Source organism: Bos grunniens, chromosome 13 (genome assembly GCF_055505025.1).
Source record: "Bos grunniens cultivar Pamir isolate PY7600 chromosome 13, Bosgru_T2T1.0, whole genome shotgun sequence".
NCBI classification, from domain to species: domain Eukaryota; kingdom Metazoa; phylum Chordata; class Mammalia; order Artiodactyla; family Bovidae; genus Bos; species Bos grunniens.
In genome coordinates, this window is record NC_141177.1 from 45,615,695 (window position 1) to 45,635,479 (window position 19,785).

The 19,785-nt window shown below is 46.6% G+C and overlaps 1 protein-coding gene across 2 annotated transcripts in view; it reads left to right on the forward strand.

Moving 5' to 3' along the window:
• The first annotated feature begins 1,016 nt into the window (after positions 1 to 1,016).
• The window catches only part of BFSP1 (beaded filament structural protein 1), a 38,961-nt gene continuing 20,192 nt past the window's right edge, over positions 1,017 to 19,785 (forward strand). Inside the window, exons 1-4 of one of the 2 annotated variants that reach the window (XM_086333829.1) lie at positions 1,017 to 1,982; positions 7,296 to 7,356; positions 18,182 to 18,277; positions 19,193 to 19,285. In XM_086333829.1, coding sequence (XP_086189955.1) covers positions 1,609 to 1,982; positions 7,296 to 7,356; positions 18,182 to 18,277; positions 19,193 to 19,285 — 624 coding nt within the window. In that variant the 5' untranslated portion in view covers positions 1,017 to 1,608. Of the gene's footprint in view, positions 1,983 to 6,069; positions 6,164 to 7,295; positions 7,357 to 18,181; positions 18,278 to 19,192; positions 19,286 to 19,785 lie in introns of those variants that run through there. The other variant, XM_086333830.1, reaches the window with a different exon arrangement.

Below are 19,785 nucleotides of genomic sequence, written 5' to 3' on the forward strand. Positions count from 1 at the left end.
AGTTCCACTGGGAGCAGAGCTGCCCTGGTGGATCAGAAGACCTGAAGCTTGCACAAAAGCTCTGCAGCTGACCTGCAAACTAAGCATCGGACAAAAAATGACTTTTCATCTGCTACTTAGTTTGGGGTGGGGGGGTGTCAGCGTGTTTTGTTGAAATACCTGACACATGATGTCAAAAGGAAGGAATGATTTTTTTTTTATATAAATCAACCCTTGTTCTATGTTGGTTTTGCTCTCTAGGAAGCCTGAAACCAATTTGCTATGGCATCAGCATGGTATATGTGTGCCATACTATATAAAATATTAATAAGCATTGGCTCTCCTTGATTTGATCATAAAATCTATTTTTAAATGACTTAACACAAGAAAATAGAATAACTACACTACCAGCACAACTTTGGCCCTTACATAGATTCATCCTAGACTGAATCCATGTCCTAGTCTTTCTGGAGAAAAAATAAATTCCGAGAAACCCAACAAAGATCTGTGTAATTTTCTTCATCTTTGTTAACTATGACTTTAATTTGTAGTATACTATATACAATCAACAGAGTTGTTAATTATATGGTACTGCTAATCTTTTTATGAAAACAGGCTTTTGATAATGATTTGTTAAATTGGAGATAGGACAAAATATTTCTATCTAGGAACAGTCTCATCAAATGCTATTCATTTCTTTCAACACCCATAATTCACTTTTAAATTCGTCAAAGCCTAGCTTTATTATTTCCATAATATAAATTAAAATGAAACATAGTGACACAAATTCCTTTATATATCTAATTAGAGTTGGCCAATTTATCAAATCTTTAGGCTGTAAGAATTTTTTCTTTGGTTGGAAGAATCTATTATGCCAATGTCCGGATGGAGCTCGGCTTGCATCTCCTACTTCAGAAAGGCTGTCAGAATCCATGAGCCTCAGGATAGTATTAATAGTAACAACTGTGCAAGGTTTTCTGAGTTACTGTGCAAAGAAGAGATTCCTTACAAACACGTACAAGTATCAGTAAGATCTTGCGACACACCGCACAATTTATTGAGAAGTGCCATTTGATATTGCATCCAAGGTTAAGAACCACTTAAAGAGGGGTCTTTAATGCCATGGTGTAATTACGAAAAGTAGCTGCTTAAGTAATCAGAAAAGAAAAAGGTATTGTTAAAAAGCTCTAGAATTGAGAGCTTGACAGAAAGAGAAGAGACAAAGCCAGGGGTCCTTGAGCTCTCCAGCTAGACCAAGGTTAACAAGCCCCCCTTGGGCTTTCTTCGCAATTCCACAGTGGAAACAAGTCAGAAGAAAGGTATGCTTCTTTTGTCCTCCCGACCCTCCATTTACTCAAAAGCAACGGGCTCGACAATCCCGGAACAAAACCCTCATGGCGCTGGGTAACCTTCCAACCCTCAGAGCTCTATGGGCCGCTAAGCCAGCGCACAAAAGCGGGCCCCGCCGCTCTTTTGTTCTTCCCGAGGCTGGGCGCCGCGTGGAGAGACAGCTGACACGCTCTGGAACGTCCCAGCTGCGCACCCTGGGCCTCCGATGTTTATTTAGCGGACTGCTGGCTCGGCTAGGTGCCTCCGGGACCCAGCCGTGCGCCCGCCCGCAGAGGAGCCATGTACCGGCGCAGCTACGTGTTCCAAACCCGCAAGGAGCAGTACGAGCGCGCCGAGGAGGCGCCGCGCGCCGCAGAGCCGGACCGCCTGGCGGAGGCCCGGGCGGCCGCGCCGAACCTGGCGGCGCTGCAGGGGCTCGGCGAGCGCGTGGCCGCTCACGTCCAGCGGGCCCGGGCGCTCGAGCAGCGCCATGCCGTCCTCCGGAGGCAGCTGGACGCCTTCCAGCGCCTGGACGAGCTGGCCGGCCCCGAGGATGCCCTGGCCCGCCACGTCGAGGGCAACCGCCAGCGCGCCCGGGACCTGGCGGCCGAGCGCACCCGGCTGGAGCGCCAGGGCGCAGAGGCGCAGCGCGCGCTCGACGAGTTCCGGAGCAAGTAAGCGGCGCCTCTAGGGTGACAGGCGGCGCGGGCCGGGAGCGCGCGGCCACTGGGCTGGGAGGGCAGTCTCTGATCTCCGGGCGACCGGTGACTTTATCTCCGCGGAGGCACGCACGTGGTGCGTTTTCCTGAGCTAGGGCTAGCTTCCGTTGTGATGCCGTGTCACATGAAATGGTGTAATTTACTTTTTAAACCTGTCTTAATATCTAGATATAATTACATGCAATAAAATGCACACATTCAAGAGCATCGTGTAATGAGTTGAGAAACGTAGGTACCCATTTAACTACTAAAACAAGATATTTCCTCTACCCAAAAAGTTCCTTTTTGCCCTTTCCCAGTCTTTGGTTCCCCCTCCCCAGTCCCCTCAACGGAGGCGCCCAGGGTTCTGATTTCTGTCACTATAGATTACTATTGCCTGTTCTAGAATTTCACAAAAAATGGAATCTTCTAGACATATTCTATGTGTCTGGCTCCTTCTGCTCTGCATAGTGTTTTTGAGATTGTTGTTGTTCGTTGCTAAGTCGAGGCTAACTCTTTGCCACCCCATGATGGATGTTTATTAATGCTCCAGGCTCATCCTGTTATAGAGGGTATTGCACCCATTTCACAGACTGGGATTCAGACAATGTATTGATTTAGGGGAAAGGTCACTCAGCTGGTGACTGCTGCATCAGGATTGGAATTCAGGTCTTGAACATGCAAAGTCTAACTGTCTTCACTGTATCACAGCTGACACCTGGACATTGTTTCAACCTGTGTCCTCTAGGGTCTGGCTACTCAAAGTGCGATCCATGGGCCAGCAGTTTCCCATCACCCAGGAGCTTGTTAAAAAAGGAGACTCTTGGGGCCGCGCCCCCCCCCCCCCCCCCCCCCCCCGCCACAACCCAGAGCTCCTGGATCTGACTGCTCTTTAACAAGACGCCCCCAGGTGATTCAGCATTTAAGTTAAACATTGAAGTTTCAAAAGTCCTGGTCCTGGGCAATGTGCCCCCTTTTGATAGAATGAATAATGCTTTAAAATCACCCTAAAAGCTGTTAAAAAAAAAAAGATGCTCAGCAATTTGTCAACATTTTTCCAGGTTATAAATGAGTGTGCACTTTGACTCAGCTGGGTGCTTCAGGGAATTTATCCTCGGATATTCTGTGTGTGCGTGTGCTAAGTCACTTCAGTGTAGTCTGACTGTCTATGACCCTATGGACTGTAGCCCGCCAGGCTCCTCTGTCCATGGAATCCTCCAGGCAAGAATACTGGAGTGGGTTGCCATTTCCTTCTCTGGGGAATCTTCCTGACCTAGGGATCGAGCCCGCAGCATTTCTTAATGTTTTCTGCATTTGGTAGGTGGGTTCTTTACCACTAGCGCCACTGGGCAGTTCCCTCTGATACTCAAGCAGGTGTCAAAGGACATGTCCACAAGGATATTCCCTGCAGCATGATCTCAGTAACTAAGACTTGGAACCTGAATGCCTGTTAATAGGAGTCAGGTTATGAAATTGTGCTTCATTCATGCAATGGAATTCTATGCAATTGTAAAAAAAAAAATAGTGTGTTATTATTATCTATTTTAAAAAGACAGGGGGAGGCATAGAGATTTTTTGCTTGCAAAAGGACACAAGCACACACACAGAAACCTAACAACACTGCTTACCTATGAGGATAAGGGAGGACGAACAGAGGTAGAGGGAGAATTTTAACTTAACGTTTTCTGATGTCATTTAAAAAATTCTCTGACCATGTAAGAGATTTATATGTTTAAAAATTATATAAATTAATGAAAAAAATTCAGAGGTAGACCTGATCTGAGACCTCAAGTGGAGCCCAGGATTTCCATATTTAATGAGCTCCACTGGTAATTTCAGTGAACAGCCAGGTTTGAGGATCTCTGGTCTAGGGTAGCTGGAGAGTTTTCTTCAAATGTGCTCTGTGTTTGTATTACATATTCTCAGCCCCAGATGTGAACAGGTTGTTCAGCATTGTATATCGAGCCTGTTTATCTGATCATAAGCATTCATTCCATCAGTCCTGCTGTTTCTGGTTTTCTTTCTTTTTAGCTGTGCTGTGTGGCATGCAGGATCTTAATTCCCTAACCAGGGACTGAACCTTTGGCCCCTGCAGTGGAAGTGTAGAGTCTTAACCATTGGACTGCCAGGAAAGTCCCTGTTTCTGGTTTTGATCCTGGAAGAAGGCACCTGAAAATCCCTATAGCTCTTCAAGGGAAAACTGAGGTTTGCAGAGGGCCTGTGGGTGGCAGGACTTGAACTTGGGTTTTTCGCCTGGAGGCTCACACCCTTTTCAGAATGCTGTGCCTTGGAGAGAAACCTTCCTTGGACACCTGTGGAGTGAGGCCTTCACTCATATAAAGTTCATGTTACCTAAAGCAATGGAGGTGAATGTTGGTGAATGACACAAGGCAGCTCCATGGGTCATCTGGATACCCCAGATCCCCAGATGGCCTTTACCTAGGCCACAGTCCTTGGGTCACAGTCGGCTGTGATTTGACTGGGCAAGCATGACTCCTGGGAGCCCTCAATGGAGGGTGGCTGTGTTGAGTTTTCCTGATTTTACTTGATTCTGGGTTGTGTGTCCATCATGGAGCAGGCCCCTCAGGCTCTCTGATTTATTTGATAATTCTCATTAGTTTATTCCCTCCCAGTGCCCCCTTAGAGAAGTTTTGATAATTAAAATTGGGTAGTGAGATTAGAAAATCATTGTAAAAATTATACACATCTGTAGTACACTGGGGACATACACTGAGTTTGGTTTAATTCCAGAGGTGTGGTGATGACTAGCCAGAAATAGGTGAAATTAATGCAGAAACAGGAAGGTATATGCAGCCTTGTTAGGCATATTCTTTACCTGGATAGTTGTATAATTTCAAAATCAGGTCTTTAGCACATCAAAGAAAGGCTAAATAAAATAAAAACTATAAAACAAAACTACCAAAATACTATAAATACAATGATGCATACAAAATACAATGATGAGTCAATTATCCAAATTGCTGAAAGCTAAAATTAATTCTGTCAGTCAGACGATTGAAGCCAAAGTGGTTTTTTCCACCTTATGAATTCACTTCTATATTCACTTCTATGAATATATGAATATATTATGAATTCTTACCATGAATTCTTTATAATGAGATCACCCGTCTTTAATATAATACCTAGACTTGTCTACAGCATGAAACTAGGTTAATATCTTGTTTATTAAGTATGTTTTAAACATTTTAAAAATTATTTTTTAAAAAGTATTTGGCTGTGTGCAGCATGTGGGATCTTAGTTCCCCCACAAAGGATCAAACCTGGGTCCCCTGCACTGAAGGTGTGGAGTCTTAATCACTGGACCGCCAGGGAAATCCCTAAATATGTTTTTAAGGTATAGAAATTCTTGGATGTTTCTAGCAGGAAAAAGCAGTAAGAAAATTAAATTTTGTTAACAGTTTTATTTTTAAAGGGAATTAACTATTTAAAAAAAAATCATTTCTGGCTTCATTAGAGCCACACAGAAAACAAACTGCTAAATGTGACATCCTGGTGTGAAAAGAAAAACTTATGCACATATATTTTGCTTACTGGTTACAGCTGAGCTTCTTGGATGGCTCTGGAAATGGGGACACTGAGAACAGTGTTCTTCCCTGAGGTCAGGACTTTTGATTTTGAGCTGCAGTTTCCCAGCACCTGTCAGTGTAAAGTCCTAACTTGAACCTGTGGCATGGGTGTGCAGGGATACAGAAAGCCAGGCTTTGTAGGTTGGGCTAAGTGCTGAGTAGGATTAGTTTCAACTACAAATAAATTCCAAGTTAACATTGGCTTATTCCAAGTGGAAGATTGTTTCTTTCTTGTGTAAGATCTGGGCTAGCAGTTTAGTATGGCACCCTAGGGTAATCAAGGCCCACAAGGCTGTGTGTGGCCTTCAAGAAGGCAGCATTGGTGTTTCAAGGGACAAGATGGAGGAAGGGATGTAGAAGGACATACCTACACCATCTCTTACCAAAGATATCTTCAAGTGGCCACAGGCATGCTTGCTTCCCATTGGTCAGGATTGAGTCACATGGCCACACTGAGCTGCAAGGAAGGCTGGGAAATGTAGTCTTTATTCTAGGCAGCCCTGTGGCTTCCAAACATGGCTTCCTATCTCCTATTAGGATGGATACTGGGGACAGCTTACAGGAAGTGAGGTGGGGGTCATTGCGGAAGGGGCTTTCTCTTTTTCTTCAGGGGATGAAATTCCCCCTAGAGGGAACCTTGTTCTGATCAGAATGATTTCTGGTGTTTCTCTGCTTCCTTGATCTTTAGCTTTTTTTTTTTTTTTTTTTTTTAGGACTCCAGGGAAGAAGCAGACTAGGAGAAAAAAAATACACGTGCTCCTAGCACTGGCTGCTTTATTAATCTTGTGCATGCTTATAACTTTGGTGGTGTCCCCGCTCTACCCAGGCAGTGTGGTAGATGTGGCAGGCTCACATCTGAATCCTGACTCACCCCTCTATGTGTGAAGTCCTCCAGGAGCTGAGCCTGAGACAGTTGTTTATTTGGGGGATGGTGTCAGGGAGCAGCAGTTGGGGAGTGGGGAAGTGAGGGAGGCAGGGAAAGACCAAGTGGTGCCTCATCCGGCAAGTTACCCTTTGTGACCACTGGCGCCCACCTGTGGGGTGGAGAGCCCTCGTCTGTGGTCCCATCTGGGAGGGAGGGAGCCGGGGCGTGTGTGTCCCCACACCGGAGCTTGCAGGCTGCTTCCAGGCTGACTGGCTCTTTGACCTGTCCAGTCTGCCCTGCCCCCCAGCCCAGGGGAGGCTCTGGGTGTGCAGAACGATTCTGACGGATGCTGAGGCTGTGAGTGAAGCGCCCAGAGCATCTATAGGGGCCTCGGGCCAGTTTCTCAACCTCAGTTTCCCCATCTTTCACATAGGGGTAACAGCAGCTGCTCTCTTCCAGGGTTTTGTAAGGATCAAAGGACACAGTCTAGAAAAGCTGTCTCAGGTGGATGAATACAATAGTATAGGATAGCCAGGTGAGGTCAGGGCAGTGGTGTTTGAGGCAGAACCTTAGGGCAGCCCCCAGGATTGTAACTGTGATCCTAGGGTGACAGCTGTGCTAAGGTCTGATTCCTGCATCCTTGGGTGGCTAGGAGGGGGTGCTGGGGGCTTGGGGCTGGGTCTCCATGTATGGCGCCCCCTATGTATACCATGGAGAAGGTTGGGAAAGGGTGAGTGGGCTCCGAAAGACAGCATCAGCTCCTGCTTCCCATAAAGAGAGGGCGCAGGACTCAGGCTGACTGAATGTCCCACTCTGCCTTCTGTGTCCCGTCTGCAGGTATGAAAATGAGTGTGAGTGTCAACTGCTGCTGAAGGAGATGCTGGAACGACTCAACAAGGTAAGCAGAACCGGACCTGGGGTTTGAGTAGATTCATGGTGGGATTGGCACCCCACTCCAGTACTCTTGCCTGGAAAATCCCATGGATGGAGGAGCCTGGAAGACTGCAATCCATGGGGTCGCTGAGGGTTGGACACGACTGAGCGACTTCACTTTCACTTTTCACTTTCATGCATTGGAGAAGGAAATGGCAACCCACTCCAGTGTTCTTGCCTGGAGAATCCCATGGATGGAGGAGCCTGGTGGGCTGCCGTCTATGGGGTCGCACAGAGTCGGACACGACTGAAGTGACTTAGCATAGCATAGCATAGCATAGCATAGCCTAGCATGGTGGGATTGAGCTAAGCGGCTGAACGATTGTTGTTCCACACGCCTCCTTTTTGTGTTCTTTCGAGACTCCTCCATGTCTTTTGGGGTCACTCTCCTTTTTAAAAAAGTTTTATTGAAGTACCGTTGATTTACAATGTTAATTTCTGCTGTACAGCAAAGTGACTCAGTTATACATATATGTACATTCTTTTTCATCTTCTTTCCCATTACGGTTTTAAGGATGAGGATGAGATGGTTGGATGGCATCACTGATTCAATGGACATGAGTTTGGGTAATCTCCGGGAGTTGGTGATGGACAGGGAGGCCTGGCATGCTGCAGTCCATGGGGTTGCAAAGAGTCAGACATGACTGCACGACTGAACTGAACTGAACTGATGGTTTTATGAGCTGTACAGTAGGACCTTGTTGTTTATCCTTCCTACGTATAATAATTTGCATCTGCGAATCCCAGCCTCCCAATCCATCCCTCCCCTCCCCCCACAACTTGGCAACAAGTCTGTTCTCTGTGTCTGTCTGCTGCCGTCCTTCATGGCTTTGTAACTTCAATGAAATCTTTGTGAGTGAGTGCACACACCCCCATGCACTCCTATCCCACAAGCTACACGAGCTTGTGAGAGATCTCTAGACAATGAAGCTCATTGCTTTGTTCGGCCATCAGGATGTCAGTGTCACAGAGGCTGGCTGTGGTTTGCACCAAACTTGGGAGAGGACTTGCTCCAGGCAGTAGTTACTTGGATCAGTGCTACTGTATCCTGTTAGCTAAGAGTCTTGAGAAGATTCCTCCCCGGGGAAAGTCCCACGAGAACAGAGGACGAAATTTCCTTTTCCCCTCAAACTCCTCACTCTCGAAGTATGAACTGTCTCCATGAGGGAGGTACCGGAGCTTAGGGGGAACTGTTCTCTGCCTGGGCAGTTTCCTTTTCTGGATCCTCCAGCATTTCCTAACTGACTGGATCTTTCTGCTGTAGCCAGGAGAGCTCGACTACCAGATAGCAGAGTGATCTTGGACTGCAGAGGTTATCCGTGGCCAATAGGTCTGAGCATGGTCCTTTTCTGATCATTTTGGAGCTCAAATGTCAGAAGGAAGGACCTACGGGGACTGATGAGTTGAAGGGCTGCTTATTCAGGGTACCTGGCTGCTTTCACCTTCTCCTCTTCCCCACCCATAACCTCATTGCTGATAAAATCTGTCACCCTTCCCTGTTGCACCCAGATGTGGCCTTAAGAGTCTTCTCCAAATGGTTGCCATATGATCCAGCAATCTCACTCCTGGGCAAAACCATAATCCGGACAAAACCATAATTTGAAAAGATACATGCACCCCTATGTACATAGCAGCACTGTTCACAGTAGCCAAGACTTGGAAACAACCTGAATAGCCATCAACAGATGAATGAATAAAGCAGATGGATAAAGAAGCTGCTTCCCTGGTGGCTCAGCTGGAAAAGAATCTGCCTGCAGTGCGAGAGACCTGGGTTTGATCCCTGGGTTGGGAAAATCCCCTGGAGAAGGGAAAGGCTACCCACTCCAGTATTCTGGCCTGGAGAATTCCATGGACTGTATAGTCCATGGGATCCCTAAGACACAACTGAGCAACTTTCACATTCACACATATATACCATGGAATATTACTCAGTTATAAAAAATAATTAAATAATGCCATTTGCAGCAACATGGATGGACCTACAGATTACTGTACTAATCACGTAAGTCAGAAAGAGAAAGACGAATATCATATGATATCACTATATGTGGAACCTGAACTATGACACAAAGGAGCATATCTATACAACAGAAACACACTCACAAATATAGAGACTTGTGCTTGTCAGGGAGAAGGAGCGTGGTGGTGGGATGGAGTGGGAGGTTGGGATTAGCAGATACAAACTATTGTATAGAGACTGGATAAGCAATAAGGTCCTGCTGTAGAGCACAGAGAACTATATTCAATATCCTGGGATAAACCATCATGGAAAAGAATATGAAAAAGAACACATTTATGTGTGTATAACTGAGTCACTTTGCTATGTAGCAGAAATTAACAGGTCCTGCTGTAGAGCTCAGGGAACTATATTCAATATCCTGGGATAAACCATAATGGAAAAGAATATGAAAAAGAACATATTTATGTGTATATAACTGAGTCACTTTGCTATGCAGCAGAAATTAACAAAACATTGTAAATCAACTGCATTTTAATAAAATAAATTAAAAAAAGGTTCTTCTCCACATGGAACTCCAGGCAGGGACTTCAGACTGTCAGGGTTTGCTCAGTGTTGGTTACTAGTCCCCTGGCTTTGTCCGATCTCTGTTGTCCAGGACTATTCTGCCAGTTGGTGGGAGGGTCAGAACTACACTTGGGATACTGCGTGTTGCTTCGTGGATATCACCCACTGTGTGATTCTTCTGTGTCTGTCCATGTGTGAATGTCTGACATGTTGTCCAAGTCAGGACACTGAGTGAAGGAAATTTTAGTAATCACACATGTCGATTGATAGAAACTGGACGGTCTCAGGCCAATTGGGCAGGTGGGCACCCAGTCGTGAGCCCAGAGTTGGCAGGGAGGGTGTCCTGCAGAGGGGTCCTGTGCACACAGTTCAGTGACTGGCTGTGTGCTGAGCTGGGTTGGAAGTCTTAGTTGATTTGGGCCTTATTAGCCTTCGACTTCACTCAGGAGTTCGACTGACACCCATGGCTCATCCCCATTGTTTTTGGCAGAAATTCCAGGCTCCCAGGTGGGGCTACTGTTGTGTCCACAGACCGAGGCCTCTGGGAACAGAGAAAGCTGACCGCCATCAGCTTTACGCACTTTTCAGCCCTTTCCCCGCGCCCCGAACGGCTCGCTCTGCTTTGTAATTGTCCTCACCGTAGGTAGGGCCCCCTCTGGACATGGCACTGAGGTTGTCGCCTGCCCTGCAGAGTGTCATCCTGGGCCTTCCTCAAAGAAGCAAGAGACAGAACTTAGTCCGTTTAACCTTTGGTGGCAAGTGATGTGACTTAAAAACAAGCTCAAACCTTCGATTTTTCTGCTATTACAAAAGCAGTGCGTATTCCCAGTAGACAAATAAGAAATAGAAAATGGAAAATAAGGGAAAGGCATTCCACCCTTTTCCCCGCTTCATTCTGTGACATAGCATGTGGACGGTTGGGATCTGAGTCCAGTGGGGATGTTATGAAGGTTCCGTGGGAGGATGGGACCAGGCAGTAGGGTGGGCGGGGGCCACACAGGCTTCGGCATGGCTGTTCCCGGGTGCAGGGGAGACCCTGCTCCCCGCAAGAGCTGTGCCGTCCAGAGCAGGAGGGTGGCCTGCTACTAGGACCCCTCACTCCACTGCGAGTGGCTTCCTCTCTCGGCACCTCAGTTTCTCCATCTGGAAAATGGGAACAACGCCGGTTCCCACCTCAAGAGCAGGTGTTTGTCTGCATGGCTGGTGAAGGTTCAGTGACACAATCGTAGATGTGACCTGCCTGCTACAGTTGTTACTGTAGGTCACCTGATACGATGGACACCAGCTTAGTTCTCTCTAGATGTGGCTGTGTAACCCCAGGGGAGTGGGAGTGTGTAGAGGGATAGCTTTGGAATTGCTGTGAATTTATTTTTGTGACTACCTTTTGTCTATAGCGGATGACATGAAAAAATTCTTTAAAAATGGCATTGAAATATGTATAATATCATATATGAAACGAGTCCCCAGTCCAGGTTCAATGCACGATACTGGATGCTTGGGGCTAGTGCACTGGGACGACCCAGAGGGATGGTATGCGGAGGGAGGAGGGAGGAGGGTTCAGGATGGGGAACACATGTATACCTGTGGCAGATTCATTTTGATATATGGCAAAACCAATACAATATTGTAAAGTTAAATAAATAAAAAAAAAGAAATGTTAGAAATAATTAAGGTAATGAAAAGATGTATTTATAACATCAACAACCTTGATGCCAAAATGAGAAAATTATCTGTAAAGTGATTTGACAGGGCTGGATCAAAAAATAGTTTTAAAACTATAAAAAAAAATTCTTTAAAAATTTTAAAAATTTAAGAAATTAAAAAAATTCCTTTTTAAATACATGTCAATAAACATGAATCAATTGGAAAAGAATACAGGGTGAATAGTAGATTTGGATGTGTCAGAAATCACGAACACAGGATGCAAATGCAGTGAATGGAGAGGTCCCTGCATCAGCTCTCGGAACCTCAGAACAGCCTTGAGGATTTTGGGTTTTTTACCCAAAAAAAGAGGTGGGATATCACATCTCTGTCAGGGCAGGAGCTCACCCTCACTGAATCTAAATGACTCAGAGCCCCCCATTCACTCTTGGTAGGTATGGACAGGGTCTTCCTTTATTTTTTCCATTAGCATTTAATTGTTTTGTTTTTTATTTTTAACTTTTTAATGAAGTAATAGTTGATTTTCAATATTATGTTAGTTTTAGGTGTACAGCATAGGGTTTCAGTATTTGTATAGGCTATGCTCCATTAGAAGTTACTAGAACTGACCTGATGATTTTTAAATAGTTGGGTTTGGCTAATCTCTAGGACTCATTGTTTTACATATATAAATGGTAAGGTGTAGACTTCAAGATTTCTCTTTTTAAAAAAAAAATTCCCAGAATCTTAAAATGCTGTAAGTTCTAGCTGAAGGCTTTCACTTGAAAACAGGGTAAAGAAATACCTAAAGCTGCCATGTGTGTTTTTCTGTGTGAGTCGTGAATCTTAAACATGTTTGGAAAAGAGCAAGAGGTGAGGGAGTTTAAGAGGTGAAAGCACTTTTGCTTTCAGGCCTACAAGCCTTCGTATGTACAAGAATTCCTCTGAGGCTGGGGATGAACTTCTGGAGAAGAGGAGAAGGATCTGGGAAGCAGAGTTTTGGAGGAGGCTGGTGGTGGAAGGCAGGAAGTTGGTTTTGTTTTTTTTTTGTTTTGGCCCAATCTGGGAGCACGTGGGATCTTAGTTCCCCTTAGTTCTCACAGGGGTTGAACCTGTGCCCCCTGCATTGGAAGTGTGGCAGCGTGGAGTCCTAACCTCTGGACCTCCAGGGAAGTCCCAGCAGCTGGTTTTTTTGTTTTTTTAAATTTTTTTAGTTGGACTGGTTTGGGTATAGATACAGACAGTTGAAGCTCAACATTCAGAAAACTAAGATCATGGCATCTGGTCCCATCACTTCATGGGAAATAGATGGGAAAACAGTGGAAACAGTGTCAGACTTTATTTTTGGGGGCTCCAAAATCACTGCAGATGGTGACTGCAGCCATGAAAGTAAAAGACGCTTACTTCTTGGAAGGAAAGTTATGACCAACCTAGATAGCATATTAAAAAGCAGAGATATTACTTTGCCAATAAAGGTCCGTCTAGTCAAGGCTACGGTTTTTCCAGTGGTCATGTATGGATGTGAGAGTTGGACTGTGAAGAAGGCTGAGCACTGAAGAATTGATGCTTTTGAACTGTGGTGTTGGAGAAGACTCTTGAGAGTCCCTTGGACTGCAAGGAGATCCAACTAGTCCATCCTAAAGGAGATTAGTGCTGGGTGTTCATTGGAAGGACTGATGCTGAGGCTGAAACTTCAATACTTTGGCCACCTCATGTGAAGAGTTGACTCATTGGAAAAGACCCTGATGCTGGGAGGGATTGAGGGCAGGAGGAGAAGGGGACGACAGAGGATAAGATGGCTGGATGGCATCACCGACTCGATGCATATGAGTTTGGGTAAACTCTGGGAGTTGGTGGACAGGGAGGCCTGGCGTGCTGCGATTCATGGGGTCGCAAAGAGTCGACACGACTGAGCGACTGAACTGACAGACAGTTGAAGTTTTTAATGGATTTCCAGCATCTCTGTGGCTGAGTTAGCAAGGTTGATTTTTCAAGGGTATGTTGGACTCCAGTTAGTTTCTCCAGTCCCTTTCTAAAACATGGTCTCAAAAGTGAAAGTGTTAGTCGCTCAGTTGTGTCCAACTCTTTGCAACTCAGTGGACTGTAGCCTGCCAGGTCCTCTGTCCAAGGGATTCTCCAGGGAAGAATCCTGGAGTGGGTTGCCATGCCCTCCTCCAGGGGATCTTCCCGACCCAGGGATCGAATCCAGGTCTCTCGAATTGTGGGCAGATTCTTTACCATTTGAGCTACTCGAAAAGCCCCCCTGAAGAAAGATGGTCTAGACCAGTGGATCTAGCATCAGCAACACGTGGAGGGTGTGTTAAAACAGTTTCCTCGTCCTTTCACCCCAGAAATTCTGATCCAATAGGTCTGGGATCCACCAGATCTTTCATTTTTCAAATCATTTCCAGATAGTGTGGTCCAGGAACCACACTTTGCGAACCACTCAACTAGATGTAAAACACACAGTATCAGGGTTGGAACATTTTCTAAAATTAGACTTTTGGCTCAGAGTCTTGATTTGGAAAAATCTAGACGCTTTTCTGCTGGTGGAGCTTTTGAAACTGCAGCTGACAGCATCCAAAAGCATAATAAAAACACAAGCGTCCACACATTTCTGAATTCTGGTGCAAACAAAAGAAAACACTTCCAAAAGAATTCTACCCCCCTCTACCAGCAGCTGCACATTCCAGCAGCAGCGACTCACCTTTGGGAGTTTTTCCGGGCAGTTTATCAGATGATTGTCTTCAAAGCGAGAGAATGTGCTTGCAGGGCATCTGATTAATCTCTCTTTTAAGGGCAAATGTGGGCTGGCCTTTTGTTATCATTCTCAGCAGTTTAAAAAGTTGGCTGATGGGACCTAAGGGGTTATTGGGCTTGACCCTGAGGAAGGTCAGGGAAGAGCAGAAGGCACCTTGCAGGGTGGGGTCAGGACTCAGCGTTCAACTCCTGACTAGTAGGGAGAAGTCCAGGACAGACCCCAGGCCTGTTAGCTCCTGTTAACTTCTGTTAATCAGCTGAATGACCCACTGGCTCCATGTCTCCCTGTCTGTAAGTTGAGACTCTATCGTTTCTGAGCTGTCTTAGGCAGAGCCCTTAAGGTCCGCGGATTTGCTTGAAGGGCATCTGATGGAGGAGGGTTGCTGGACAGTCAGGGTTCCTATCCGCGCCCGCCTCCGACCAACCATCATGTCCCTTAGGAAACACATCTCTGCTTTGCTTCTATATGTTGGCTTCCCTGAGATGTTTTGTTTGCAGGATGTGGCTACAAAATGTCTGAGGACCCATGGCCTCTAGGGTCCCTTCTATTTCTAAAACTTTTACAAAAGGATAGCCCTTTGTAAGTCATAACACAAGAGGTCTTCAGTCCAGTAATTGTGTATCAGTTGTGGATGAATTTTTGGTGAAAGTTTCAGATGTTTGAGAATTCCCTATCCCACCCCATCCTCAGCAGTCTTGAGGGGTCGAGGGATGGGGCAGGTGGGAAAACATCCCAAAGGGCTGCCTCACACGTCTGCACCCAGCACTGCCCCGCCTCTGGCCCCAGGGCTAGCTGTTCCTACTAAGCAGGGCCCGCTCCTTAGAGCTGAGATGCCACTTCCACCAGGAACCACCGTGCCTGAAGTGGGCAGGGCTGCACTCCTGAGCCCTTGGACCTTCCTTTCTGTCAGTGTGGTCCTGGTAGGACTGTCAGCAAGATAACAGTCACGTGATCATGTGGGCCAATCATAGCTCTCTCTCAGAGATGTCGCTCCTGAGGGGCAGAGATAAGTGCCTTTGGAGCTGGTCATCCTGGTGTCCAGGCCACAGCCCGCTGCTACTTGCTTTGCTGGGACTGCACTGGTTTCTATCCTTCCTGAGGCCTGACTCTTTTTCCCTTGGGGTCTGTAGATTACCTGGGGTATTTCTGGCTCCTCAGCCCTTTTCCACTGCTGGGAAGACACCAGGCTTCCTTTCCTTCAGCATTTCTCTGTTGAAGAGGCTTCCTCAGGCTATGTGACAATTCTGAGTAATTCAGAAGCCCATTCACCAGGACCTCCAAGGGGCCTTCCACCTTCCCTGGAGCATCTGCGTGAGACCATCAGTAATGCTGTGCTCTCCCAGGGACAATTCATCATGATGACCCTAACCCCTATTAGTACCAGGAGGGCAAGTGTCTCAGAATATCTTGTCCTGTCCACATACCTTGACTGTCTTAACTCTGTTCATGCAGGGGTGGAGAATATCTTAAGTATTTTAGCAGACCACATTCTACCTGTATGAATGAGAGCCTGTTGCTAACATTCATAGTGCTTTTTAATAAGTCATTAGGAAGTCAGTAAAAACGCACTTAGCAAGGCCTCAGGTATTGGTAGAAATGCAAGGCAGAGGTGTCTTGGGAGAGGAACAAGGTCCTTGGCCCTGTAACATCTCACTGAATTGTTGAAGCATTTAAGTCAATCCCACACATCATATTACTTTCTTATTAAGAGCACAAATACTTCTTCACACCTGTTTGGTTGGTCAAAGGAAGATTGATGAGATAAAAGTTGGTGAATTATCAAAAAGTTTGGTAAGAACATTCAACCTTCTGTTGTGTCATTTCCAACTTTAAAGGAGCAAACACTCTTCACCTCAGCATTCATGCTAAAAAAATGCATTTTGTATTGAAGATGGGTGGTCCCAAGGTAAGTGTCAACAGTCCTCGGGAGAAAACTATTAAAATTAAGGTTTCCTACTCGATAGTTTGTCTTTTGACTTCATCAATGGTTTCTTTTGCTATGCATAGCTTTTGAGTTTGATATAGTCTTGCTTGGGCTTCCCCAATGGCTCAGTGGTAAAGAAACCGTCTGCAGTGCAGGAGACACTGAAGATGTGGATTTGGTCCCTGGGTTGGGAAGATCCCCTGGAAAAGAAGATTGCAATCCACTCAAGTATTCTTGCCTGGGAAATCCCATGGATAGAGAAGCCTGGTGGGCTACAATCTGTGGGGTGGCAAAAGATGCCACATGACTGAACGACTAAACAGCAGCAAGAAATAGTCTTACTTGCCAATTTTTTATTTTGTTGCTTGTGCTTTAAGTGTCACGTCCAAAAATTCATTGCCAACACCCATGCCAGGGAGGTTTTTTCCTGTTTCTTCTTGGAGTTTTGTTTCAGTATAAAATTATTTAAGTCTCTAACCCATTTCCCCACTCCAGTACTCTTGCCTGGAAAATCCCATGGACGGAGGAGCCTGGTAGGCTGCAGTCCATGGGGTCGCTAGTCAGACACTACTGAGCGACTTCACTTTCACTTTTCAGTTTCATGCATTGGAGAAGGAAATGGCAACCCATTCCAGTATCCTTGCCTGGAGAATCCCAGGGACAGGGGAGCCTGGTGGGCCCCCGTCTATGGGGTTGCACAGAGTCAGACATGACTGAAGCGACTTAGCAGCAGCAGCAGCTAACCCATTTAGAGTTCGTTTTTGAATGGTATAAAATAGGGCTCTAGCTTCATTCTAAAGTAAAGGTTTCAGTGTTAAGGGAAACCTGTTTCTTAGTCTTAGAAACTCAACTCACTGATGAGAGGCTCTAGAACAAATACAGATGTGTCAGATTTTAAGGTTGTGTATGTGTTATCATTGTTCAGTTGCTAAGTCCTGTCTGACTCTTTGCGACCCCATGGACTTCAGCACACCAGGCCTCTCTGTCCTTTACTATCTCCTGGAGTTTACTGAAATTCATGTCCATTGATTCAGTGACGCTATCCCACTATCCCATCCTTTGTCGCCCCCTTCTCCTCCTGTCCTCAATCTTTCCCAGCATAAGGGTCTTTTCCAATGATTTGGCTCCTCACATTAGGTGGCCAAAGCTTTGGAGCTTCAGCATCAGTCCTTCCAATGAATATTCAGGGTTGATTTCCTTTAAGATTGATTGGTTTGATTGTTGTCCAAGGGACTCTCAAGAGGCTTCTCCAGCACCATAATTCGAAACTGTGTTAGTCTCTTAGTCATGTCCAGCTCTTTGTGAGAGCCGGACATGGACTGTAGCCCACCAGGCTCCTCTCTCCATGAAATTTTCCAGGCAAGAATACTGAAGTGGGTTGCCATTTCCTCCTGCACAAGATCTTCCCCACCCAGGGACGGAACCTGCATCTTGTGCACTGCAGGTAGATTTTTACCACGGGAGCCATCAGGGAAGCAATTTTAAGGTTATTGGCATGCAAGCATACTGTTTCTCCCTGAATTTTCTAGATCAAGGCTTCTCAGCCCTGGCATTATTGGCATTAGGGACTGGAGGTTTATTTGTTGTGTGAGGTTGTCCTATGTATTGTGAGATGTTTAGCAGCATCTGTGACCCCTACCCACTTGATGCCGGTAGTAGCACTCCACCTCCCAAATGGTGACAATTAAAAGTATGTCCAGATTGTGCCAAATGTCCCCGGGGGCGGGGGGGCAGAATCACCCCTGCCTGAGAGCTATTGTGGTAGACCAGGTCCAGTGGGCTAACCCAATGCTCTGCTAGAAATGCAGAATCCCGGACGCCGTCCCAGACCTACCAAACAGCAGTCTGCCTGTTAACCAGACCCCCAGTGGTCTGTGTGTTCAGATTTCACACCCACCCCATGGCCTCTCCAAATCGGAATTGTGACCCTCTTGTTGCAGGAGGCAGATGAAGCCCTGCTACGTAACCTGCGTCTTCAGATTGAAGCCCAGTTTCTGCAGGATGACATCAGTGCAGCCAAGGACAGGTACAAAAAGGTAACCACAACCCCTCTTGCAGCCCTTTCCCACCGGAAACCAGTCCGGAGCTCTCGTGGCTGAAAAATGAGATGGCTGCAGTGGGCTGCCCAGGTGAACTGGGCTGGACAGTGCTTAGTGAACCAGACGTGCAGGGGGGGGGGTGGTTTTGGGGTGTGTGTGTCAGGGGATGGGGTGGGAGCCAGTATCTATGGGAGACATTACAGTCCACAGAGTGATTGCACGTGAATCCGTCTTGATTAGGCAAAACTGGTTCAGATCAGAAAATGGAGAAAATGCAAAAACTGTAAATTTTCACTGCTGCCTCTGAGGGAACATGTGGCCTGCAGGAGCCCCCTGGAGAAGGAAATGGCAACCCACTCCAGCGTTCTCGCCTGGGAAATCCCATGGGCAGAGGAGCCTGGTGGGCTACAGTCCACGGGGTTGCAGAGAGTCGGACATGACTTAGCGACTAAACAGCAATAGCAAGAGCCTTCTCTCAGGTACTGCTGTGTTCTGCCCACAGCCCTACCGGCTTCTCGTAGCCTCATGCTGCGGTGGGGTGGGGGTGCTTGGTGTTCTGGGAAAGTCCAGTCCCGGAGCTATGTAACCTAAGGCCAGTGGTCTAACCTCTCTGAGCTTGTGCATCTTGAAAATGCAAGTGCCAGACACTCTTTTCCTGCCCAGCTGTGTCACCTGAGCACAGCAGACCTGAGGGCTGACCTCTCCAGGGACCTGGCCTCCCTCCAGCTTCAGTGTCTGTGTCTCTGCCTCAGGACCTGCTCCAGGCGGCAGAGGGCGGCTTTTGTGTAGATAAAAGGAGGCATCAGGCGCCCTCGAGCAGGTCACTGTCTGATATCCCGAGGGTCACATTAGCCCGGAGGGAGAAACTCAGGCAGTTCAGGTTTTAATGAGAACTCTTTCCTTCCCTGACAGAATCTTCTGGAGATTCAGACCTATGTCACCATCCTGCAGCAGATCATCCAGACCACCCCGCAGGCAGCTGCCATAACGAGTGGGATGCGGGAGGTAAGAGCAGGAGCCGCAGCAGCAGGGTGGCCACACGTGGGCATTGGTCCTGCAGCCCCAGGGCTGGTGCCCAGAGGCCCAGGGAGAGTCATCAGGTTGGACTGTCTGGGGCCCCCAACCCAACCTGAGCATTCATATTCAAGTTTACTCTTTTGCTCTTTCAGTCTGTAAGTGAACAAGGGTATCTAGACATTTGAGGACATAAACTCTGCTGCTGACCGTCTTCCTAGGTGTTTGTCCTCTCTTCCTTGTTTAGCTTATAAGAAACTACCAGACTATCTCCCAAGCTCTGTAGCATCACTGCATCCCCACCCCCAGCCACAGATGGGAGCTTCTGTTGCTTTGCTTTCTTGTCTGCACTGGGATGTTGGGCTTTTATTTTGGTTTTGCTGTTTGCTGTTCTAATAAATGTGTTGTATATCTTGTTATGAGCATTTTTTTTTTTAAGCCACACCACATGGTTTGCAGGAATCTTAGTTCCCGAAAGGGATCGAACCCTC